This window comes from Microchirus variegatus (assembly GCF_963457635.1).
Source record: "Microchirus variegatus genome assembly, chromosome: 4".
NCBI lineage: Eukaryota > Metazoa > Chordata > Actinopteri > Pleuronectiformes > Soleidae > Microchirus > Microchirus variegatus.
In genome coordinates this window covers 30,316,621-30,343,688 of record NC_139805.1, presented here as the reverse complement: position 1 = coordinate 30,343,688, position 27,068 = coordinate 30,316,621, and the positions used below count along the sequence as shown (strand labels likewise).

The 27,068-nt window shown below is 39.8% G+C and overlaps 2 protein-coding genes across 3 annotated transcripts; one reads left to right on the top strand and one right to left on the bottom strand.

The window, feature by feature from the left end:
* Positions 1-1,830: 1,830 nt before the first annotated feature.
* On the bottom strand, positions 1,831-21,675 carry LOC310925546 (SPRY domain-containing protein 3-like). 2 transcript variants are annotated; one of them, XM_083887522.1, is made up of 11 exons: positions 21,578-21,675; positions 18,108-18,254; positions 17,882-17,957; positions 13,102-13,226; positions 11,763-11,895; positions 11,467-11,655; positions 6,828-6,977; positions 5,457-5,514; positions 3,286-3,405; positions 3,076-3,200; positions 1,831-2,981 (listed from the first exon to the last, which is right to left on the bottom strand). In XM_083887522.1, the coding sequence occupies exons 2-11, from the start codon at positions 18,233-18,235 to the stop codon at positions 2,847-2,849; spliced, it is 1,239 nt and encodes a 412-aa protein (XP_083743648.1). In that variant the 5' UTR covers positions 18,236-18,254; positions 21,578-21,675; the 3' UTR covers positions 1,831-2,846. The 2 variants fall into 2 exon arrangements, with proteins under 2 accessions (XP_083743648.1, XP_083743649.1); XM_083887523.1 differs by having other exon boundaries at positions 21,565-21,652.
* Positions 21,676-23,743: 2,068 nt separating this feature from the next.
* LOC310925587 (insulin-like growth factor-binding protein 6) lies at positions 23,744-25,252 on the top strand (the record flags this gene model as incomplete). The annotated part of the gene is made up of 4 exons (XM_083887568.1): positions 23,744-24,053; positions 24,700-24,728; positions 24,825-24,944; positions 25,022-25,252. 4 exons carry the CDS (start codon positions 23,744-23,746, stop codon positions 25,124-25,126), a joined length of 564 nt encoding a protein of 187 aa, XP_083743694.1. The 3' UTR covers positions 25,127-25,252.
* Positions 25,253-27,068: the final 1,816 nt, after the last annotated feature.

Genomic DNA, 27,068 nt, shown 5'->3' with positions numbered 1-27,068 from the left:
TTACCCTTCAAACTCTTGTTTTACAGTATTAAAAAAATCTCTATCTTTATAAAGTGATTTAAAGGCACGTGTCATTTTAAAGCTGCTGTCAGTGATGTTGTCTTTTGGCTTGTGGTTAGCTAACACTAACCCTCCTCTCTGCATCCCCTCATGAACCTGTTGGTGGGTGTTTATTAACTCGCACGCAGAGAGGACTTTCTCTTCGTCCAGTTCATACGTGTTGTAGGAGACTAGAAAGGCTTCTCCTAGTTTTACTGTCAGACCCCGGAGACTGAGAGAAACCACGTCAGCGACCACACACTCTACGACAGTGGTAGCTGTCAGAGGAGAAAAGAGGCCTGTCACTTTTTCCAAAGATCAAGTTCAGACATGAATGATGTGACACTACGCCGTCAAAGATATTGAGATATTAACCCCCGCCCACCCATCCGCACGCACACACACACATGAAGATATTGTTTGTTACTTCTCTTGCTGTTAGTCATGCGAGGTTGAGCACTTGTTGCCCTGCCCATCTGTGATCCAGTGAGGGGGGGGGGGCAGATTCATAACCTGATCTCATCTTTTATGGCCAAGTGGAAGGGACCTAGGCTTGTAACCGAAAGGTCACAAGTTCAAATCCCACAGGTGCCCCCGAACAAGGGTCCCAACCCTCTTTTCTCTTTTCCTGTGTGCAGAAAGTGCTGCACACTGCTCCTGAGCCCATTTTGTGTGTGTTCACTACTGGTGTATAAAAACAATGCGTTAAATAGAGAGCTCAAATTCATCTGATCACTCTGAATCCTCCTCGTAGGCTAGTGTGAAGATTCTGTAGGAATTGACCCTCAGGTGACACCGGAAGATAAGCCTTCTCTCCGATCCACCTGGGGTCACAAGTGACATTTGTTGGTATAACATACCTGACCAACAAGCACACAAGTGCTTAAAGCACCACTAGAACTAAATCTAATTCCAATGCCTTCCCTGTCGCCTCACTTGAGTGGAGTTCACATATTTGTTTGTTTTCTGGTTTGAAAAGTGAAGCACAGTAAGGCGACTCCGCTGGTTTGCGAAAAAGAACTCAATTTGAAAGGTGTATGTATAATAAGGCCCTACACTCGATTTATAACGTCAGTAAACATTTTCCTGAGGAGTGGAGGGTCTCAATCTCAAGTTTCTGCTCTTCTTCAAAAGAACATGAAATTTGGAGGGAAAAGACAAACCACAGCACATTATTAGTGGACACCACTGTAGGTGATAGGTGGTATGGTCCAATAGTTGCCTGGATGCAGGTGATTTGTGAGAATTCATGGGTTGCAACAAATGATATAGGACTGAAAACATAGAAAAGCCCTCAAAATACCAGAAGACTATGTCCAATTGTATGTGGGTCTATGTGTAGAGCCTGAAATACTTGAGCTTGTGTCCACGATTTTCACAGCAAAACAACATAAAGTCACAGTTGTTTTCCTGGATTTAGTTTGAACTCCACCCAACGGAAGATTAAATGGAGAACTTCAAAAAAGTAACAGCCCTATTAAGGCACTACTAAATGTGTATTTTGACACCATTATTTCACTGACAGGAGCTTTAACAAACATCACTTTTGATAAATCCTAATAAAGTCAAATCTACCAGCATGTTAAATAAACCTTACAGCTTGAGGGAGCCACAGTGAACTTCTACACCGATGCCAATGTCTGAATAACAGCGTAGAGCCTGCAGATATGGAGGTAATATTTATTGTCCGTTCTCCAAAATGTACCTGAGCTCAATAATTCGTCCTTTACTCTGATTTCACCACTTCACCATTTTTAAAGGTCCCATATTATACCCTATTAACCCAAGGATGAAGCACAATGGCAGTTCAATAACTCTGCCAAAGTAGCTTTTTTCAAAACGCTCGGTTTTGTGCCTGATCATTTACATGTGAATGAGACCCAAGTAAACACACATGCACTGCTTCCAGGGGAGTGTCGATCTAACTGTGCCACTTATCACCTATTGTCATGCAGTGTCGTCACAACCCCCGCTCCATATACCCCATAGTAATGTCCGTTTACCCGTTGTTACTGAGTTTCACCGTAATGCATAGAGTGACCACAATTTTGGCTTCTCGCGATCATAAAAAAATCGAAGAAAAACGATCAATGCGCCGCGCGGCGTGTATGTAAATTCCCATGCTAGAAAAAGACCCTGAACGCACCAGTGTAACTGCGGCTCCAACTGGTGTGTGGATCAACAACACGAGGAGAGAACTGGAAACACGTCAGAAAGGCAGCCTTTGGTTGAGAAGAAATGTAGGACAACCTCTACATCTTTCTGCAGTGCTTTCAAACGCGTGCTCCTCATATCACCGATCCACACATGTCACTCGCTAACTGCAGGCACGTAACTGGTGCGTTCAAGGTGTCCCTCCAGCATACGAATTTACATACGCGATCAACAACAAAGGGCTTGTGAAGCTTGTGAACATTTTTTTCATAAATAAAATATGTCCACTGGACACAAAAATCTTCTGAGGCTGGAAGTTTGTATAAAACACTGTGCTCCGCTGTGCTCTTCCTACATCGCCTGCAGTCTCGATTTCACAGGGACAAGGGGGGGCTACAAGCTGTGAAGTACTCTGCCTGGCGGGGTGCCAACATTCACGGTGAAATGTACGCACTGTCGTCACTTGGTCGGGAGGTGTAAACATTGCATGTTTTATCGCCTATACTTACACAAAGTGGAACCACTAAAACATGACTGAGTCTTGTTTTTTCACATTTTGGGGACTGGTATTGCCCCGAGTCCCAAATATCAGTACTAAAAGATCAAAAAGTTGATTTTTCACAATAGGGGACCTTTAATTTCCTCCACTCTGCTCAACCACTGAGAGGGTGCAGGTCCACTTTGACCTTCTCCCCAGCGCTCATCATGCCAATAGTGGGGTAGAATCCTCCAACCGGTAAGGGCACTTCTCTCCGCCCCACCACCTTCCCATTTCGTGTGAAGAAAACCTTTTCAAACCCAAGACGACAGCACAGAGATTATTTAACTGTTTGCCACCAAACTTAAAGAGTTTGATATTCATAGACTCTGAGAGCAACTCACCGTGACCTTCCTCCCCTCTAAATCCTCACCCTCTTCCTCATCTTCGTCATCATTGTTTGCATACAAGGCATTCTGAACCTCGCAGGGCTTCGGAAGGAAGTCGAGGTCCCAGTCATCAACGTCATCTGAAAGAATCCACACACAAGTTAAGAAGACAAGACACTTGGAGGCTGCGCCATAAAAGAGAGAGACAACATGAAAGATGTTCACCTCCAGCATCAGGGTTGAAGTCGCGTGGAAACATGATACCGCAGCCCATAATGTCCCCTTCAAAGCAGCGTGGCCCAAATGCATCCCCAACACCGCTGCCCTGGAACAGCTTTCCATCATCTATAAAGAACAACAGAGGAAATCCCATTACTGCTTTATGGCTGTGTTCAGATTACAAGGCTGAAGAGACCCATACCCGATTTTTCGGCCGATGTGATTCAGATCAAATTTTATCTGGCCTGTGAGGACACGGAAATACAATGACCTATTCCAACTTTCAAATCAGATCTACGTCACTTTAGTATGTGCTTCTAGATCAGATATACTGTATATCTGATAGGTTGCCACGCATTAGGCAAATTGGACGCTCTAAATTGATTGTAGGTGTGAGAGTGAACAGTTGTTTGTCTCTATGTGAGGCCCTGTGATGGACTGTGGACCTGTCCAGGGTGTACTCCGCCTTTAGCCCTATGTCAGCTGGGATTGGCACCAGCGCCCCTCAAGCTTTATCCTCATGTGGAGGATAAAGTGTGATAAGATGAGAGAGTGAGGTTGCCATGCAACATCGATGAGAACATTATCAGAATCCATGCAGAGTGTTGACATTATCAACCTGCATCAGCAAAAATCAAACAACTAGGAAGGAAAGTGTCAAAGTTGCGATAGCTTCTGTTTCTGAATTCCCTTTATGAGGGATCAATAAAGGTGCTTCTTATTCTGCAGCGTGAACACCAAGTGGTATTTGTGAGACCATTTCTGTTGATATGCAAAAACATATTTTAGAGGGCACAAAACACTTTGTAGTTAAGAATGTGAATCATCAAATCTGATCTGTAATGAACCAGATTTGAATGGATTTGAGTGTGGCTGGTAATCTCAATTTAGCCTGTGTCTCATACAGGACAGCCTGCAATACAATTAAGAAACAAATCCACTGATAGCAACATGTAGAATCACTTTTCTTCACATACTAGAATATTATCATTGTTATGGTAATAAATAATTATCTATTTAATTGTTAGGTGCAACTACCAATGTGATAACTAGTAAAACAATAGCACATTAAAATACAAATGAATGAAAAGGAAGACAAAAGAATATGTTCCATGATGACAGTGACACTGGAACATAAATATTTGCAGACAAAAACACACACCCACCGACTCCAAACCAATGCCAAACTGAACCACAACAAAAAGGAAACACCTCTTGTGTTAGGGATACTTAGTGTTTCTAACATTTGAGATTATGATTATTTGGGAATTAGAGTTTCTTTGATTTAACGTGACAAATGATGCTTTAAAGAGTTCCAAATTTCTACAATAGCATCCATGCCATCTCACACACAGACTCAAACAAGGCGAAATTGTAAATTTTACCCTGGCCAAAAAGGACATACTACTTATTGTTTAAATTTAGCTCACATTTTATATGGATCAGTTAGATTTTCAGACTCCTTAACGTTATACATATTAATATTAGAAAAACAAATGTCCTGTGAACAGGAGACACACATATTGGACTTTAGTGCATCTTCGATTTGAAATTAATATTTATGAATTCTATTTTATTCTTAAATGAAGTTTATTGAATCAGGACAGTGCACATTAATCAACATATCAGCACGGAGCATCACTGTAAATATGCCGGAATTAGCATAATGGCTGTGTTCCATTAGTGGTCCTACGGCATGTACCATAAAACAAACAATGACACAGGACGTCACGCAAAAATAATTCATAGACAGTATTTAACATGTGGAGACAAAGCCAAAAGACCCTGGTAAAGGGCCATCAATCAATCAATCAATCAATCTTTATTTATATAGCCCACAGTTTACAAAACATAGTTTGTCTCACGGGACTTCACAGGGTTGGTAACATCCTCTGTCCTTAGACCTTCGACCAGGGTAAGGAAAAACTACCAGGGAAAAAAAAACCCTTGTAAAAGGGAAAAAGGGTAGAAACCAGGGAGAACCACAGGTGAGGGATCCACTCCCTGGACGGATAGACGTGCAGTAGATGTTACCCAAAACATACAATACACCATCAGAGGAGAGGAGATGACACCATCATTAATAGAGAATCTTAGTGGGTCAAATGATATGGAAGCTATTGGAAAAAAAAGACACCTTTCACACCTCAGCCTCAACATTATTAGCCAGTACTCACCCGCGTGATAAGCTATTGACCCTCTGCTCCAACCTGGATGTCTGTTCTTTGGGTAGTCCTGTGAATCGAGACAGAGAGAGAGAGAGTGGAATGTTTAGATGCACGAGTACATCATACTGATTGTCCAGTTCACAATGAGATGGCGATCAGCCAAATCACCTCTTAACTGCAGATACCTTCACTGAAAGGAGGCATTCTTGAAATGGATTTTAGACAATAAAGCAGTTCTAATTCTACGAGTTTTAATGTGATGGAGGCCACAGCAACAGGTTGGAAACTGACGCCTGTTGAGGGGGAAGCATGACAAAATAAGACGGTAAGGAACAGAGAGATATGCACCTTTGTTTTGGTTTGTGTATAGGTTATGAGGTTATACTTCCCATCACCAGACTGATGTGTCTTGCAGGAGATGACGGGGGTTGGAACAAAACCTCAGTAATGACCGGTTAATGGATTTATAATGCTCATTCAAAACCACAGACATGCTGAGGAAAACAATTCCAGGAAAACAACAGTGAAATGACAGACGTCTGTTCTCCACACAGGTCTAACCTGAGGGTGCAACATGCCCACACACAGTAACTGATAGGAGGAGTCAATGGGGGCAGAGTGAAGTTCAGGATGAAAGCAAAACTGAACTGCCCACGTCACAGTCAGTGGTCACAGCTGGCAAAACAGCAGCATGATTAGACTGACACTCGATCATTTCACTTCCAGTAATACAGTGATCACCCAACAGCGATCACCAGCAGAAAACAACAACATCGGAACCACACTTCATTTCCGATCCGTCACTTAAATGACACGATGACTGTGGCCTCAGCAATTACAACCCTGCTGTATTTATATTAAATAGGATGTACATGAGTTCATGATGATTTCATTTGAGGCCAAAGGCAGTTGATTGTGTCTCTGATGTATGAACATCCAACAAGCCTTTCAGGCAAACTTTATCTCCATAATATGGATCATTACTTGCTGTCATTCTGATTAGATGCTACCTAACTGAGCCAAATTAAGTTGAACATCAAACTTAATTTGGTTAGCCTGAGAACTGAGCCTTGCATGAACTTGTGCAGTTAACATGATAGATTAGCATATATCTGGAACCTGCTTTATGGAAAATCAGACGTTGGGTAAAATGAAACAATATTTTTTCTGTTGTTAGCTTTTCCTCTTTTGGTCATCCATCACTCAGACTGGAAACAGTGAGTGCAATGGTGTGTAGGAGGAAGGGGGCTGACAAGGTGCGACAGTGGGGGAAAGACAAGTTTTCTTTACCGGCCGATAACTGCAGAGTATTTACTCTAAGTAACATGGCCTCTCAATGACAATGCCATGTGATCACGACTAAAACGAGGAGGCCCTCACCCTGCGTGCCAGACCCAGGGCGATGTAACACTTCTCTCCAGCATCTGTGATTTCCAGCTCATAGTAGTGGAAACGTGTGTTGAGAGGCCGACGGGCCTGAGCCAAGCCCACGTCCACGATGCTCTTCCCTTTGCCCACGTACTCCAGCAGCTGAGGAAAAGACACACACTCGCACCCGTTATGAGTGTATAAATATTTAAATCAGTGTTAAGCTTGTCAAATGTAATCATTAAAAAAAAGAATGAAAGAGAAAAGAAGAAGAAAAAGGATCAGTGATGAACAGAACATCATTATTTCCTAGTGTAAAACAGTGTGTAAAATCCTGATTTAACGCTTAATCAGCTTATTATAATTAAAGCTGCACTAATCAATATTTTTGACATTGATGACATTAAGGCTGGGTTCACACTGGATGGATGAGCAGTGTGTCGCAGCACAAAATGTCTCACTTTTCATGTTAAGGAGAGAGAGTGTCAACAGATGCATGTCTCAAGTGCAAGTGAATCCAGTCTTCTTCTTCTTTAAAAAAACAAACCATTATTGTGAAATATGTGCGTGACTGATGGATGGACAACTTCTTACTAAGGAAGTCCTCAAATTTTAGTTCTTTACAGTAATCCAAAGCAGCTCCTATCAGCTCTGCGGTCTTCATGCACTGCACCCATATCCAGCCTAAGACTCACTTGTCACTTTAGAAAATAAACTTGTTTTTTGCAAATATCTAATCAGCCGATCAAATGGCAGGAAACACATGATTGTAGCCATGTTGACATGTTCAAGATAACCTGTTTAAAGTTCAAATCGAGCATCAGAATGGAGAAGAAAGGTGATTTAAGTGACTTTGAACATGGCTGAGCATGGATATTGGTGCCATTTTCACACACAACTATCTCTATGATTTACTGAGAATAGTAAAGAGAACATATCCAGTGAGCTGCAGTTGTTGGGCTTTAATGCAAGAGGTCAAAGAGTTTGAGATTTTAGAGGCAAAAAAAATTACCAACTCTGGTATGACCAGTTGTTCATACCAGTGATTAATTTAAGATAAATATATACAAAAAAAGTCACACAACAATTACACCTTCAGCTTCCATTATGACAGATATTTGCTGTGGCATTATTTTTGTGTCACAACATTTACCTCAACCTTTTTTACAAAGATCTTGTTACTTGTGAAGCGTGGATGGGTGAGGTGGATCGCTGTTTTAAGTTTTCCTCGGCACAGTCAAAAGATTCTTAATGGTTAAGGTCTGAACTCTGTTGTGAAAATGATGAATCATGTTCCCAGAATCACTCACTCACTTCCTCTCATTTCGCCAGATGAATCCTGACTTTGTCATCTTGGTATATAAAACCTGGTCATTCAGTATATTTAGGTAGTCCACTGATCTCACTTTTTGGGCACAACGTTGCCGAACCGAAAACAAGCTTCAGTAGGTACCAAATAAATATTATAATATGGCCTTTTTTTAACTGGGTAATTTAATAGGACATTACAGAGTAAGTTTTCTGAATTTATGAGTATTCACTACTGTGCTACTGTTTTAGCATTTAACGAGAACCCTTTATTATCTCTTCGTTGTAGCTACAGTGGCTGAAATTTAGGAACATTACACAGTCTCACTACAAGAAGCTTTGCTGGCCCATATAGCAAGAAACCCAAGGTCCTGCCCCATTTCAAGGAGGCTTCAATTAAACTTTCTGTAATACAGACAGATTAATTCCATTCTATTGCATTTTAGCAGGTGGTTAGACTTACTGTATTTAGGCGTGTTAGGTGCACTAATCATGAGTCAACAACATAACACCTCTTAAAAACAGAGTGCATTTCAATGCTAGTGAGAGCATGTCAGGTCTTTGCACTGACATGGCTGCTCCGTCCCCAAGTCGAGACCAGAATCCAACAAGATGAGAGGGCATGTTTTATTCACACGTTACCCTGTTACAGTTGTTAGGTAATAAGATGGAAAAATTGCTCGCGAGCAACATCATGTAGTTTTTCTTTCTAGAAAAATAGGAAAAGGTCTGGCTTCATCATCAATCCTGCACCACGCTGTCTGGGAACCAAATGCAACAACATCACAGTTTATGACATACAGCAAAGGGAAAGATCAATGCCAAAACTGAATCCTCTGCAGAGTTACTACCACAAAGTGACACGATCATAACTTCACCATCTGAACATGAATACATTAAACAACAAACCACGAGGATTTTTCGTTTTTAATGAGTGCCCAAGCTGCCAATTTCCCCCAGTTGATTACATTTTCTGAAATGACTGGAGGTTCTCAGAGTAGACCAATGGTATTTGTGCGTGATTGATTACCGCATTAAACCCAACCACTGTCACTTCAACATGTAAGATACACATACATCCGCATAATTCTGATGTAATATTTAAAACTGTACGGAGTAAAATGTTTTTACATTCAAACCATTGTCAAATGAGTTCACACTAAGGCTAACGATTTTGAATATCTAATTGCGATCATATTGACAAGAATAGCGATTGAGATATTATTCGCGATAACCGAGGGAATGTCTTTTTTTTAAAACTCATTTCAATCGAAAAACATATTTAAAAGAATTATTGTCAATCAAGGATGAAGGCTTTAACAAATATTGCTGCCAACAAATATCGGCCTACTGCAATAGGCTACGTGCACAATGGAACTTCCGCCTAGCAACCGTGGCTGCTGGTTACGCTGAGCTGCTTCCGGTAGGTCGTGTTGTCGTCTTGATTTCCCAGAGATGCTGGTGAAGAGCTAAGTAGTAAGAGTCAATTTTATTTGTAAAAATGAGTGGATTTCGGATACAAGAGAGACGGTTATCATATCAAAAGTCAGAATGTCAGCCCTATATTGTTGTGTACCACTTTGTACAAATTTGTTTCAGTTCAATAGTACGATAAATTTTCATAGGTTTCCGGTGGATGTGTGAGCCGAGACCCAGACAGCAAACAGCAAATGCGGCGCTCAGTCTTGTGACTTGTGCTTATTAATTACTTATATAGCGGTAAGACTTTTAAGAAAGAAGAAAATTTAACATTCTGACATTCTGACTTTTTGATACTCACTTGTATCCGAAATCCGCTCATTTTTACTAAAAAAATTGACTCTACTACTTAGCAGGAAGCAGCCGAGCGTACCAGCAGCCACGGTTGCTAGGCGGAAGTTCTATTGTGCACGTAGCCTATTTTCAAATCGCGATTCAGTGTGATTGCAATTTTGATATCAGTTCAGCCCTAATCCTTATTCTTCAGCCCTAGTTCACGTGATGCTGATTAAGTGTTTCAATCAGTGACAATTCCTATTGCACACAGGAAGTAATTTATTTTATGTTATGAGGCAACAGCAACACGACACAAGTAAAGCAAAATGGCTACAAACAAGTTGCAGTATGTAAATACAAATAAGCACTCCAAAAAATGGTCGTTCAACAGTTGCAACATACAAGTACATCGTTTACGTACACTCAAGTAACATCAATAACAACAATATACACCAAAAGTTACACTGTAGCCTTAATTCCCCCATTAGGCAGATTTATTTCTGCTCTGGCTGACTTGAATTGCATGAAAGCAGACAGTGAATCGTGCCAGTTCTTGTTAATTAACTTGAAACGTATATTACCTAAAAATAAGAGTGATTATCACACCTGCATGACCTATTTAACCTTTCAGATTTGGTTTTTAACCAATGAAAAATAAACCGCAAATAAAGTCAGTATGTGCAATAGCAAAGGACATTCACACGTGTTACGTGTTGAGGTGCAGTGTGTTCAGACTGTGGTCTGTGGTTCCTGCCTTCACACAGGTACAGAGCCAGATTTGTACAAATAAAGGATAACTAAATGTGCATGTGGCATGCGGATAAAGATCTGCTCCAGCCTGAGGGCTGCTCAGCAGTGATCTCCTCCCATTCCTTTTTTCAGTTCAGCTTTTCATGTGCATCAGCTATGAGTCACACACACAAACACTGAGCACTGCTGTCACATGGAGGTTGTAAGAGCCCCAACGAGATGCAGAGGTGGAGCTGATCAATGACCACCTCAGAGAGATATCTACCTCTATCTTTAATTAGCTGCTTAACAACAGCTAAAATTTACAGTGTGATCATCTGTATCAGCTTTCGAGACCTGCTTTACCAGCAGGACAGCACACAGCTTTGTTTTGAATTTGACACAGATCGACTAAATCGAATAACAACATCCATTAAACAACTGAGGAGTTTGACGTCCTACCCAAAGTGTCATAGATATGAGTAATCCAGATGGTCTGCTTTTCAAAAAAAAAAAATCAGACCAGAAAGATATCAATGCAGCAGAAGTAGAGATTGATTATTTTTTATTACACACACTCTTCTTTCTTAGCAAAAAAAAAGCTACCATCTTTACCCACAATGTAACTATTAACCACCAGCAGCAGTTTGATATGAGTGATGGAGGGACACAAGGAGTCAGGGAGCAGCCAACCTCAATTAAACCTCTCTGAAGTATTCTGGTTCAATAATCTGGCATGTGCAATTTTTCATTTCCTCCTAATGATGCCAGTCATTACACAGCATGAACTTTTATGAGGGAGACAACCTTTTAAATTTTATGTTTCCCTTATTTGCAGTTAAAAAGTAATAGGACTTACCATCCCAGTCACCTTGACATCATGGAGACGGCTCCAGTCCTCTTCATGACTGTCCACAATCATCTGTCCATCGTCCTCCTCCATCCCCCATTCAGCATTCAGATCCAGCAGAACTTCCTCCCCCAAAGAGTGCATTCCCACAGCGGGGTAGAGCGCTTCCGGAGAACCTGGGATTTCTACACTGCCCAACTGAGCACACGTTCAAAAGTTCAAACACAACTGTTATGTAAACTATATAAATGCATATATTATATGCAACATTGAGCTATGTAAAGCAAGGATACTGGACAACTTACTTCTTTACCATTCTTGGTAAAAAACACAGACAGTTGTCCATCGTCAGATTCAAGGGATATTCCACAGCCGATTCTGTCACCTCTGCAACACTTTTGACCAAACTGCTGTCCCACAGTGTTTCCATTATACAGTCTGAAATAAGATATGTTCAAGAGGCTGAAAGGCTGATCATGATCATTGTCAGATTCAGCAGGAAAACTTCAAAGGACACTGATAAAAGTATTAGATGGTGCATAATCAGCCTCTACTGATAACAGGCATGTCCAAAGTTCAGCCAAAAGCCAATCATGATTCAGTATTCACGTAACAATGTATTATTCATGGCCAGTAAATGACTGGGACAGAAAATCGGCCCTGGCATTTTGACATTTTTCTACACATTATTATGCACACACATTTTAAACACCACTATAACAAACATGCACTGTCTCATTAGCGCTCTGAAACCAGAGTTCAGAGTTCGCATTCTGACAGTGACAGCAAAATAATTTTTTCCTTTGAAGTGCATTGAAGTACTTTGACTTGCAGACAAAGAACTGCATGTGATTAGGAGCTGTGAACTGAGGAGGGCAGCATTGCACCTCTGAATGTAAAGCCTGCTGGAAATTCTTAGAAGAAGAAAAGAAAATACTTTTATGTTTGTAAAACCTGGGGTTTGCACAGCATCATATTTTGACCTTGACTTTTGTGTAATTTAATTCTTAGTCAGATTTATCACACTGATAAATTCCAGATTTCTAAATAAAATTCTCTATTATTAAAGCGGCCTGGTGACCTAAGGGGTTTAAGGTTTGATGTAATTTCCTGTCAACCCTCCACTGTCTAAGTTCTAATGAAGGCATAAAAAATAATGACCCTGAACTTCATTAAACTTAAAACCTACAGTGCTTGTGTGATATTATTTTCCAGGACTGTGTGACCTTTTCAAGGGGAAGTTATACAGTGTTGTAATGGATTTGCATCAAAACACAGCAGAGTAAAGTGGGTCATTCTGGCACAAAACTAGACGGTTACCGAAACATCTGACTGAGTATTATATTCTGACGGAGAGAAAATGTTTTTTTTATAAAAGTAGTTCATGGTCTCTGAGAACTAAACATTAAATACTGTATAATTGTATTTAATGTATTTGACTGAGCTCTTCATATAGACAAAACTCCTCTGCTCTCAGTTCCTCAATCTATAGAGTCTATCAAAACCACTTATATAGGTGGATGAGCACAAGTGTTCTGTGGGGGTTGTGTGTGAAACAGGATATAGATAAAATGTGCATGTCATGTATTATAAGAACACACTCAGGCAGCATGTGTTCAGAAATTCATCAGCAGTGACACATACTTTCCATCATCAGCATGAAAAGCCACAGAATGTGGAAGCCAGCCCGGCTGATGGTCCAGTTTGTAGAGCTGAGGCACCAAACCAACAGCAATCGTCCCCCTCACCCCCGTATCAATGACGGTCACCTGCACACAACAGGCACATTTATGGTCAACAAGCAGTAAAGGTTAAAATCCCCTCCCTTTTGAATGATCTCTTTGGGTTTTGAAAGTGCTTCTACCATGAAAACCTTCTTTCAATGTAGAACATTTATGTCACCAAATTGAACTGGGGATGTCCCCTTATTGCAATAGCAGACATGAGCATCAAAACATAGACTCGTCAAAAAAAATTTACAAGAAAATTTACATCTACAGCTTCTGCCTATTGGTTATTTAGACAATATAAGTTAAAAGACACCCAAAAGGAACAAGTCATGAAGCAATTATCATCACTACATTATCTGAAGGTGGCTGTGTAGTAAAGACATGGGTAGGAAAGTGCGTTCAGGGTGAAGACCTGACCTAATTATGTAATTTATTTTCTTGTGGTGGATGTTGTCAGAAAAAGGTGAGTCAGTCAGGTTAGTGTATATTATCACCAAGTTACGTTCACAAATAAACAGGCTTCAAGGAAGAAACATATATACAGCCTCTATAAGTTAATAATGACGTCTGACATGTAGCATTAAAAAGAGGTGAGGCCCATGGGACTAATATTGGTTTTATATGTTTTTAAGTACTGGAAAAAAATACAGTGTTTATGGCAGCAGCGGTGCACATGCTGGTGGATCACTGTAGTCAGAGAGATTTATATTTTGTGACCATGGCCATGAGATAACTCAGTCTGGAGCAAAATGGTGGACTGTAATGTACCCCCTTGTTATGAGTTTTACAGATTTGATGGCAGGAAAATCAGGCTCCACCCTTAATTTTAATATGCCATTACAGTGTATTTTGCTTTTGGGTTGCCACAGCTCCTTTATTCACTTCACGGAGTTTCCAAACCAACCTGGAACTACACAGTATCACTTTTGTACAACACCACATGATGGTTTAAAGTAAAAACCCCCGAAGCAACGAGCTGGCCTGCACCACTGTTATCATAACTGAATACTGAACTTATGACATCATCCCCGGGGAGCCGTAGATGGACACGCTGCAACTGGAGCACTGCTGGCAAATCCAGGGCAAGGAGGAGGAAATTTTCAAGTTCTTTCCCATGACCTCAACCTTGGTCTCTTGAGAAGAAATCCCCCCCCCAATCAGTGCATAACCTGTAAAATATACCGTCACATCCACAAGCAGGATCCACTTCAGTGTCACGTATTAGCTCATATGTCCATTTTGCGTAAATTGCTTCCTCCCTACCCCCTTCATGACTCCCACAAAAATTAGTCATGAGGATGAAGCACACATCAGTATAAAGATTGAGAGTGTTAGTTACCGTTTGACTGCAGGTCAGACCAAAGCATGATTGTGTGCGTTATACAAGTTTGAACACGACTTCTTCTAAGCAACAGTTACTGTGCTGAGATGCTTGTGCACTTCAGAGTCTACATCACCGAGAGCGAGAGGATAAACAAACCGGCACATTTGTAATGAGCGATGACTTCCTCTGTGAAATCAATCTGTCAGGGGCAGGATGAGAAAACAAAAAAAAAAAGTCTGCAGACACACAGATTAAAAAACACCAGTGTGACTCAACCAGTGTCTGTCTGTGTGTGTGTGTGCTGCAGCTGTTAAAGTCCAGTGCGTAAGCAGGATGCATTGGCAGAAAATGTGTATACTAACAATTAGTATGTTTGTATACATTTAATTTTGTAGTGAGTACTTTAAGCAGGAACCTTGCTTTGTGGAGGTTGCCATCTTACACTACCATGTTTCTAGCCAGAACGGACAAACCAGCCAGACTGTTCATATTGTGTTTTGAAGCTATAACCCAAACAAATAATATAATATATAATAATAGCTCTGTCCATATTAACCCAATACATAAACCAACATGTAGAAAACGACAGAAAGAGTAGAGCATTTTCACCCTTCCTATTAGGGCTGGGCGGTATGACCAAAAATATATATCACGGTATTTTTCAAAATTCGAACGGTTTCACTGTATTTTTTTTTTTTTCATGCATAATCAGGTGTTCACAGCATTTTCTACTCATTCTAACAGAATTACTGCAGTATATTAACTTAGGATGGTCTTTTTTACTGACATAAATACTGTAGAATAACTCCACAATAGTACAGGTTTGCATGGCTCATGATTCTAATGAAGTGAGGAATCAGAATGCAAAGACAATTGCAGTCAAAATACACAACTTTGACTGTGCAAATCAACATCTTTTATAAAAAATCCCTGTGTTACCTGCTGATGTGAAGGGTACTGACTTAACTTCATGCATTCTTATATTCTGATATTCCAAGACATTGACATGCTTACTAGGGCAGTCAAAATTGCTCAAAAATAAGAGAAAAAGTTTTCATAACAATTTTGGTTGATTGTTCACATTTTGTTCCATTTCTGTTTGGATATGGCCTTAATGGTCTCAATCATTAGATTCAGCTAGGGATGCACCGATTGATCTGCTGGTGACTGGAACTGGCCGATTTTCACGATGGGCCATGACCGGCCGGTCAGACAGAGATATGCCGATTTTATGCCAGTCAAATGCACTTGTGCACCGCATGATCAACAGCGCGCAGCAACAGCAGCACACGTTGTAACGCAAGTGTTTTTGAGCATGTAATGCCGGCCTTTGGCCGTTGCCACATGACTTTAGCCTGCCACACATGTTTGGAGATTGAACATCCACAGCTTGTCTGTTTGTGTGTGTGCGTGTGTGTCTGTGACTTTGTGTGTGTGTATACGCTGCTCTGCACTCACAGTGCGTGTGTGTGTGTGTCTGACTAATGCAAAAACCGGCATAACGTGCTAAAATGTAGGTGCTGATTGGCCAAAGATGAGACGTGTGTATCCGCACTCGATTGCTCTTCCTTTACTAGTACCCGGATGTCTGTCACAGTAAATTGAAATTTAATTTTAAAAACTGAATTTGAATTGTGAGAACTGAATTTGAAAATATATAGAATTTTTCAAATTAAATTATTCAAATTAAACAATACAAATTAAATTTATGTGATTAAAATTCAGCTTTTTAATGCAATTATTCAAGTTTAGCTATTTAAATTCAAATATAAATGACGAAAATTCAGTTTCTGGTGGCACTTATTTCAGCCCATAGCACTGCACTTTTAAAACGTGTGCACCTTAAGTTAGTCTTGAGGAATTTATCTGTATCTGCTCAATTTATTTTAACAGACATTACGTGACTGAAACGTTGGTTGTATTTCTATGTTAACCCCTAATCCATTTCTAACCCTAACCCCATTTTATATTAAAGAAAATATAGAAAATAAATCTCTGTGTGTGCTTTAAAGTGGTTTGAAAAAATGAAATCAGAATCGGTCAAAATCGGTATCGTCAGGTCAAACTCCATGAATAACCGGAAATCAGAATTGGCCCAAAAAAACAGCAATTGATGCATCCCCAGTTTCAGCTCTTCTCCAATAGCACATGTTGTCAGTTTTGTAAATAATGTTTACATTTAAAGGAAAACAACAGATAAAGAATGGCTCGTATCATGGACACTGTGATTAACAGTTAGTATCCTCCAACTTATATACAGTTTATGTGACTGACAGAAATACTTTTGCAAGCTTCTGGCTGAAGCAATTCCAAAGAAGGGTCAGAAACCAGGCCCAGTTTTGTCAACAGTTAAGTCTGTGCATTGATTGTGTGTAAGTAGGAACCAACATTAACATCTTCTTCACAACTATTCTCATGTTCACGAAACACAGTTAAAACACAGGTAGATCAAATAGCAGGAGCGAATAAAAACGTTACAGCGCACACATTGAAAGGCACCAGAGGGTAAGCATGATTATGTAAACAAAATAAACGTGTCGGCTGGACAGCGGAGAATCCACAGATTCCAGCGGTACCATTTTTATCATTCTACGACCAAGATTCACGGATCCAGCCCCAAAATAAGAGCAATACAACAACTGACTTTCAAGAAATACTAGCAGAAATGAACACCTTTGTTGTTTATCAAAACAAGTTATTTCCAAAACAAAACCACTTCTAACCACTTCGTCGTTACATGACCTCCATGTGTTTTTAAGCTCCTACTGCATATTTTAAAGGTGATATTTGCTTTAAAGTGCAATATTTTTAAGGGGAGAGAAAAAAAATAATCCTTAATTTATGATGTGTTCCATGTACATTTACTCACAGTGGCATCTACAGTGAAACTTACACCTGTGGTGGAATCTCACAAGTGTTATCTTTATTTTGATACCAAGATAATCCACATAAAGCATGTAACTGCAGAGCTTTACTCTATTTAGTTTGGGCATGTCATTTTCGAGCAGGGACTCCAAAAAGAGGGCCAGGGAAGAAGAGGTTAATCAAAAAGCTACATGCTCGCATTTTTAATTGTTTCATATTTCCAGTCTGAACAGGGAAAACCCCTAATGTTTGCATGTAGCATGGCTGTACTGCTTCACTCATCTTGATTACTTTCATTGTTGGTACATCCAGCATGTTAGAAGAAGCTAGAGTTACGTATGAGGAGGGACTGAAGCTCAGATACAGTGTGGGCCAAGCAAATGATACAGAGTCAAACAGTTAAGCCAGGAAACTTTCATGAAAACCAAATCATCAATTAATTACTATAGCCGTGACCCTTTGTTAATTTTTTTTCCGATTGCCACTTAAAATAATCAACACTTACTTCAAAGTAGCGATTTCTTCTTGATAATGGCCTGGCCGCCACATAACAGCCAACTTCATCTGAATTCCCATGATACCTACAAATAAGATCCAAAAAGAAACACAAGAATACAACAATCATAACAACTTCTGCCAGATGCAAACAAAAGAAGGGCTCTGGTGTCAAGTATAAAAAATGAGGAAATTATCCACAGGACTAATGACTTGGCATTGCTACTACATGTTACCTGAGAATGTCGCCGTCTCTGAGCATCCTCTTGAGGCGCTCCTTGTATCGCACAGCTCGCACCTCACGAATTTCTCGGATGCGCCTCCTCCAGTTCAGAAAGCGATAATGAAGGTTTATGTCTTCCATATCTGAAAATCATTACAAACTGGGAAGAACAGGGAAACACAAGTGTGTTACTGTTTGAGAATATTGCCTTTAAAAATAAGACAACTAAAATTAATCATATATCCCGTTCTTATTTTTGTACATCATTTTGTACCTGATGACTCTAATGATTGTCCAGGCAAACGTGATTTGACGCAAAAGAAAATCCATTAGTTAAACTGTATTGCACAAGATGCAGTCTAATAAATCTGTTTTCTTTCTTCAGTGATGCCTCCATTGTTGATGCACACAGCGAGCACAGCAACCGTGATAAACAACTCGAGAACAATTAAATGTTAGTGCGGTCATAAAAGCCATAAGCAGAGGGAGAGCAAACATCTCTGACCTCAACATGATTACCACTGTTGGGTTTGATCCCTTAGGCCAAACTCTTCTCCTTTTGTGTGTTTGTATTTTTCCATTTACACTAAATCCCACATTCCACAGACAAGCAAAGGCCTGGACAGTGACTGAACACTGCCCAAAGGCGTGAACGCAAATCCCATATTTGTGGTAGCCCTATGATGGTCAGGTGCCTCCCATGGGTTCCTTCCAAGGTTCAAGACTCAAGAAGACTTAATTGTCACGGTACTGCAGTGCACACGCAACAAAAACAGGTAAGCAAGTTTTCAAACAATAGACAAACAAAACACAGACAAGGCAGAAACAAAGCTTGAGATATGAATAGTACAGATGGACCAGATCTCAAAAAGAGACCTTGTCTAAGGATATTAAGATTAGATCGTCATTTGAGATGAGAGTGCAGGCGACACTCAGACTGTGTTTTATATTTCCATTCTTTATATTCCAAAACTAAATACCTACATAGAAGACCTCACCAACATGAGGCTGCAAGTAATTACTATCTTCACTGATTATGATAATTATTTAATGATGAAGTTCAGCCGCAGACTCAGACTTCACAGCTGGAGGGAAAGTTAAGCGAAAACCTAAATGACAAACTAGTTAATGCCTTACCACTGATTAAAACCCATTTCCAGATTAGTAGAACTAATTATTTGCACAAGGGGAAAAAAGGTCAGTGTTTTCCCCCCATCCAGATCACATTGGACCAACCAGTGGACCTGGACTTGCCAAACCAAATTTGGCATCAAACCAGATCAATAAGACTTGTTGACATTGATTCATATTTGTAATGATTTACGGACAGTGGATTTTAATCTATACCTTCCTGGATGTTGACAGATGAAAAATAAAACGTAATACCTTTAATGTTTTCTCTATTAAAAAAAGGATTCAAACCAGAGCTAGAATTTTTAGGGCTAGGATCTTAAGTTTTTTGGTTAATTTTGTTCATATTTGACAGGTAAAGTTGCTTATGATGTGTAGATCGAGTCGAACAAGTTTTGTTTTCAGGACACTCACTGTCCATCAGAACTGAGCCAAACAGCAGGGTTTTTTCAGTAAATACTTGGGCAACATATTTATGTATTTTACAGTTGAGTTGATAACATGTCAGAAACCAGTTATGTAGTTCAGTTCAGCTGACTTTATTTATACCCATAGTTATATTTTGTTTGCAGTGAACAGGGGCATCCACATTTCACACAGACATAGACACTGAGACATAACCACACAAGACATGGGGATGGGTAAGTACTCAAAGGATTAAAAAAAAAAAAAACAATAAAAAAAAAGGCCATAAAGAAACCAGCGGAGTGCCACAATAAAAAACCTGTTTAGGTCGTCTTATTCAAAAGGATTATTGCTGCAGGGATGAAGCTTTTCCCATAGAGCTTTGTCTTTGACCTCAAGACTTTAAATCTCCAACCAGAAGGAAGGTGCTGAAATTCACTAAATAATGGGTGGGAGTCATCATTACAAATGGAGCTGGCTAGCCACTGTAACTGTCTGGTAGACAGTGACTCTGGGCAGAGCTGTGACACAGCTCCCCAATCAGCCACCTGGACCATTTGACAATCTGGTTCAGTGTGTTCTTGTCTCTTAAAGGCAGGTTTCCAAACCATGACACAAGGCAGAAAGCGAACACGGATTCAATAAAAGCATGGTAAAAAAAAAAGAAGTGGCATCATGGTTCTGTTTATATGAAATTGGGACAACTTCTGAAGACAGAACAGACACTGGTGTCCCTTCCTGGACACAGTTTGGCAATTTTCCTTAAAATTGAGTGCAGAATCAATAATGGTCGCGAGTTTGTCTGTTAACTGATACATACTTATCTTCATCAATGAGGTTAGGCATTTGAGGGTACATTATAGTCCAAATAAAAGCATTTAAATTTTGGTGGTTTGTGTAAAGAATAGTAGGTCGACTCATATATCTTTTTTTTCCTGTGGCTAATGCCAATCACTATTTTATAAATCACAGCAGCCAGTGACGATATATATAGATATATATTTTGAGGGGGGGGCCGGTTTTCCTTTTTCCTTTATTTAATATTTCCACACAGTGCATTCAGAAATTCTTAAAAACGAAAATAAAAGGGGTAAACAAAAACGTTTTTCAACAAAAGTTTTTAAGTTTTAAAATTCTGCATATAGAAATAGTATAAAAGGCAAACTTGAAGCTGAATTATACGTTAGAGTTCTCTGTTTTTGATTTGATGGATATGCATTTACTTAGAGTACTTTCGTTTCATTTGTAATTAAAAATACTTTCACTTTAAAATGAATAGCATGGCTGTTACTTCTGACAGTCTATGTTTGTTTTGAATAAAGTAAAAGATTTGACGACTTTCTTCCACAATTGTGTCTCTTCCTGTCAGGCGGTGGCGACGTCAAGTGACTCAGGTGAACGCACCTCTACTTGCCAAAAGGTAAAAGTTAGTCAATTAAGTTGAAATCCATCATTGCAGCACTGGACTATATGGTGGGTTTTTCAATTCCACTGGCTCAATGGTGGTTCTATCATTACACTGTGGTACGGAGTCGTTGTGGTATCACACACACACTCAAGAGGAACAAAATAAACATTCCGTTTCAAGTGACATAAAAAGTTCCTCTTAGGCAGCGAAAGGAAAATATTAGTTCACGTTAGCAGCCCGAAATCAACTGAATAAATGTATTTGTGAATAAAGAACATGGATACAATTTCAAGTAAACAAAACAAGCGAGCTTTCGTCTACCATTGTTGTTTATTGCGTCTTTAGTTGTAAAATGTACGAGCCGATATTAAACGCAGCACCACGTTTCCCATACAGACAGGACTCGACTGGCCGGCTAGCTGCTTTCAGCGGCTTAACGTCGCCCCGCTGTTTGACGAAGAAGACAAACATAAATGTGAGTAAAGCTCAGGTTACACCCATATTATTCAAAGCCCTTTTGTCTTACGTTGATTCCTTACTGTATTTAAACTTGTAACGCGGTGTCCTTCGCTTTTTCTTCCAAGTTTTAAGAGGTGAAGTCTGTCACTTAACGTCCAACCTACGCTACCGGAAGTCCCGTCCTCTCAGCCTTCAGCCAATCACGTGAGAGGATAAATACAGCAACGTGTGTGTGTGTGTGTGTGTGTGTGTGTGTGTGTGCGTGTGTGTGTGTGTGTGTGTGTGTGTGTGTGTGTGTGTGTGTGTGTGTGTGTGTGTGTGTGTGTGTGTGTGTGTGTGTGTGTTCTTTGGGACCTTTTCTGGCATTATAAACTGTATAAAACTAAAATCTACTTTAAATTTTTTAAATGTTTGGCTTGATTTTGTTTCTTAACAACATTGCATTATGTTGTAATGTTAATAAAAAAAACTATTACTAATGCTACAAAAACATTATGTGACCAACAATTCTTTCCAACATGTTGTAATGTTCCCAACATGTTGTATTTTTAACCACCTTTTAAAGTGAAAAATGATCATTTTAATGTTAATGTTCTCACTGTATGTTGAGAGGAGGGGGCATTTTCAAGTCAGTCACAAATATGAATGATTCACGATTATCCTGATGATGGAAATGTACCACTATCAGCTTACAGTGAGTACTTTGTCATTGTGATGCACATTCATTGCCCCATCCCTACTGGAGAATATGTCCAATCCCTAAACATATGCATCGTAATACATTTATTTGTCAACACAATTATCATCATTGTTGGTGAATATGCCAATCAATTTCTTAATTAATCTCTAAATATTATTATTTCAGCTTTAAGACATATTAACATGTAGTAAAGTGATTTTTTTACTTCTTGTGAAAAATCATGGTACTGACACCTGATCACTAAACTATTATCAGACCTGGCACAATACACTGGCTGTGAGTGATAATAAGTGAAGTCACAAACTATGAGTATAACTGAATGTGCTTGCATTTAATGTTCTTATACCAGCTCGTGACAGTGAGGCTCTTTTCAGATAGTGTATTCTCACCGGCTTTATCTGAGACAAAATGGCAGGCTGGATATTAATGATATATCAAGTTCGAAGACAAGCTGCCAGATTTTTTGTCATCCTGTCTCCTAATTTAATGTGTCTGTGACTCACACGTGGAATTTACAGGGTGGGAGTTTCTGCCCGTGGCTATTAATGTATTAGTCATCCAGCTTTGAGTGGCACACCTACAGCCTCTCATTGTCAGCCAATTCATGTGAATCTCCAGCCCTGCAGTTACAGAGTGTACAGGCACTCTGTCAACAAAGTTCACCGGTTGCCATTTAAAGAAAAGTCCGTCATAAACAAGGAGAACAAGTGTGGACGTGACGAGGTGTTTGCTCCTGTTTAATGGAACAGGCTATTGATATTTTTACCTGTATTATGAGAACATTTAATTATTTTTGCTCAATGAGTTTAGCTGAACTGCTGGCAGCTCAATAACTGCTCATAACTGAAGCCAAATTACATTTTAATAGCACACTTGGGGGAGATGAAACTATGTGTATTCATATCCACTAATCATATTTTATGTTTTCAGGTAACCACAGTAGCCTAAAGTACCAAGTTTGCATTTGAATCATTGATTATATGCTACCGCAGCTGATTATAAGACGAATTCAAATAAATCCTGATGTCTTTAACATGTTTTTGTGATAAACAGCTATAATTATAAAAAAAAATGAAGAGTGAAATCAGTAGGTCACATGACACACTTTTTTAGAGTAGGGGGAAAGAGAGAGCAATGGAGCAGCATACACAGCTCACATGTGATTTATGTCAGTGTAGAAAACATTAGTATCCTGCGGGATGACAGACAACAAATGGTATGAGCATGTATAAGTGTGTGTGCGTGTGTGTGTCAGAAATGGGGTGTGCTCGACTGTGTGGAAATGAGAGAGAAAGCTAAGATTCTCCATCACGTACCCTCCCTTACCTTTCCCTGCTGCTTTGGACTCTTTATAAGCCGCCGCCAGTTTTGTCTGTCAGCCTCATTATCACTCTGTCTTGGCTCAAGGGAATTGTACGGCCATTCTGACACAGACAAAGTGCACTTGGTGGAAACTGGCTAAAGGAAAAGAGGGAACTTAGTTAGAATTTGAAATTTTCACAGAAAAAATTGCTCTTGCTATTAGTGGACAACTTTTCAGTGCGAGATGCTTCTGTATTTGAACCTCCTGGTGCTGCTCCTCCTGCGCACAGCTCTGTCGAGCCCACTGACCACACCGTCCAGAGGATGTGCTGCCTGCAAAACAAAGCCCTCGCCGAGTCAGACACTGGCAGATTCAAATGCCTCGGCTCTGGCTGTTGGAGCAGCATGTGGGGTGTACACTCTGAGCTGCGCCCACGGTCTGCGGTGCACACCTCCAGAGGATGAGGCCAGGCCTCTCCGTGCCCTGCTGGAGGGCAGAGGCGTCTGCAGCAACAGCACCAGTGCCAGCCCGACTGTGCAGCTCAGCGTTAGAGGTAAGCCTCACACATGCAGCAGCTCATGTCTGGAGGACGAAATCTATGAATGAAGGGACCAGAGTCACTCTTCACACTGGCATAAGTGATGGATTTTAGACAGACAGTCTTCCTATTGAACAGCTTTGACCCTGGATTTTATTGTATATTAAGATTATGAATTTGTGAATTTCAAGATGAAATTATGTTTTTTTTTTTTTTTTTTAAAGTTTGAAATTAAGATGTTTAGCAGCTACACGGCCACAGGTTCTCTAAATGTCTCTGTTGGTATTTATTCTGGTATTTAAAGTTAAAACGCTATGGGTTTTTCTATGTCCAATCTTTAGAAATGTACTTTTTTCTCCCCTCCATCTGACAAAATATTGTACAGTTTATAAGAACAAATCATACAGAAAATTGCTTCATGCATAGAACAGCACTGAGTTTGCATTACAGTGCATTTAAAACCCAAATAGGAAACAAAAAAAACAATTAACTTTGTCAAATTACCTTTAGGAGGAAAAACAAGTTATTGCATTTGTTTGGTGGCAATAATCAACCACCTCCAGAAAAACTGTAGCTGACCTCACAGTCAAACTAACTTCATGTGTTCATATTGTAATAAGTGATGATTGTTAAATGTTTACGCCTTTATCTGATGCCACAGATCCAACACCCGGTGCTGATCCAGATGAGGTAAAATCACATCTGATTCGGTTCAACAGCTCATCACTGACCTGAAATCAGGGAGTTACTCACCGTCTACGCCTCTGTTTACTTTTTATCCTACAGGCTCCATGCCGTAAACTGCTGACCACACTGATCCTTGGTCTCGATGCCCATTTATTTAAGTCACACCATGATATCTACATGCCCAACTGTGACAGGCGAGGTTTCTTCAGAAAGAAGCAGGTGAGTTTGAGTCAGTGAGGTGAATCTCGGGTCACTGAGATCATTGTAACGTATAATGGTTTGTTCCGTTTGTGCAGTGCTGGTCATCTCGGGGTAAACAGCGTGGCAGGTGTTGGTGTGTGGATGAGAGCGGCATGCCAGTCTCTACAAACACCAAACAAAAAGGCAGCCTGAGCTGTTGAGACGCAGGAGGTTGTGTGATGTAAAGATGAAGGGGACACCAGAGCCCATGATGTCTCTCATTTCATTCTCCATCCACCAGAAGCAGCTTCCCAACATTGAAAATGTCCTCTGTAACTTTGTCTCCTTGCGCCCTCTACTGAACACAGTCAAGGCTGAAATTATCCCATGCGTCACTTTTGGACTTGCAGGAACCACATATTTCACTTCAAGATTTGAATTCTGTGTTTAAAGTAAACCGCAAACAATTTTAAAGTAGGAACAGTTTTTTTTCCCACACTGTTGAAAACTTACTACACATAAGGTGTAATTAGGTATTTAGTATGCACTCAATATTTATATACAGTATTTTTGTATTTTTTATACTTTGAAGCCACTGTAATTATATCACTGATACACTTTGTACATACTCTATAGATGCAATCTTATTTATGCAACTTTGAATATATTTTATTTATCTTAATATTAATATTATTATTTGTATAGTCCACAAGAGCAAACACTTGTGGTATTATTAAAATAAATAACCTGACATCCTCATGTTTTTAAACATAAACGTATACGGCAACAAAGTGACAAAATGTTTTAATCCTTTGATTTAAATTAAGGACTCACTTTTTAAACCATCTGAGAATTTATTTTTTTGTGGCAAATTTCTGTGACAGACTTCATGTTTTTTTCCTGAAGTTTAGTTTAAAAGAGGAGAAAAGCACTGTGTTACAATGTTTTCAAAATAAACTGTTATCCTCACAAAATAAATCCATCTTGTCGGTTTATTCAATAACCTTGTTTGAAGAAGAAGACAACTTTTCTGTATAAGGGTCTCCATAGGTATTATTTGTCTTATTAATGCAAGTCAACAGATGATATACAGCAGGGGTCACCAACCTTTTTGAGACAGAGAGCTACATTAGTGGTAAAAAATAATATGGAGGGCTACCATATAATATTTTCTTTTGTTTGTTTACCATTTAAATGATTAATATTATGCATTCAACTGCATACACATTCATTCCAGTGCTTACTCCTAACGATTACCAGTTTTTATAAACAATATCAAAGATATTTTACTGAGCGATCATACGGATACATGCAGCTGTGGCCTAGTGGTTAGGGCTTCGAGACCGGAAGGTAGCCGGTTCAATCCCCGACCAGTCCGCAGCTGAAGTGCTGTTGAGCAAGGCACCTAACCCCCTCACTGCTCCCCGAGCGCCGCTCACTGGCATGGCAGCTCACTGCGCTGGGTTACATGTTCTACACCTCACTGTGTGCTGTGTGTGTTCACTAACTCACTGCAGAATTGAATTTCCCCTTGCGGGACTTAAAGGGTTCTTAATCTTAATCTTAATGCAAGTGAGGTGAAGTGAAGTGAGCCCGCGGGCACTGTATTGGCTGCCTGCGGGCTACCAGGCGCCCGCGGGCACCACGTTGGTGACCCCTGATATACAGTATGTCATCAGTCCAAAGGACAAACATTAAAGGGATAGTTCAGTGTTTTTGAAGTGTGGTTGTATGAGGAACTGACACATTGCTTCTCATTAATGCGATCAAAGATGCTTACTTTAACTGACAAAATGGCCATTTTTAGCCACTTAACTAAAGGCTTTTACTTTGTTTGGTAAATTGCTGCCACTGGTAAAAACCAAACAAAAAGTCACAAAATAAGACATTTCATTGCTCTAACGGAGGCAGTAAAGTGGACTAGTTCACAACTACAAAATTAAATCAAAATTGGTGGACTGACACTGAGAGTTTATGGCCAAAGTGTTTTAGTTTTATTTGATTCATAGCAAAATAAAATAATTGAACATAAACATAAATACTACTATACCACTCGTGGTGGCACTGCTCTGAGAAAGCTACGTTAAGAGATGCTCTATCCACGTTCAATACATAGACTTTATCCGCTTTGTTCCCTGTGTTGGGAATAAAGAACAAAACGAG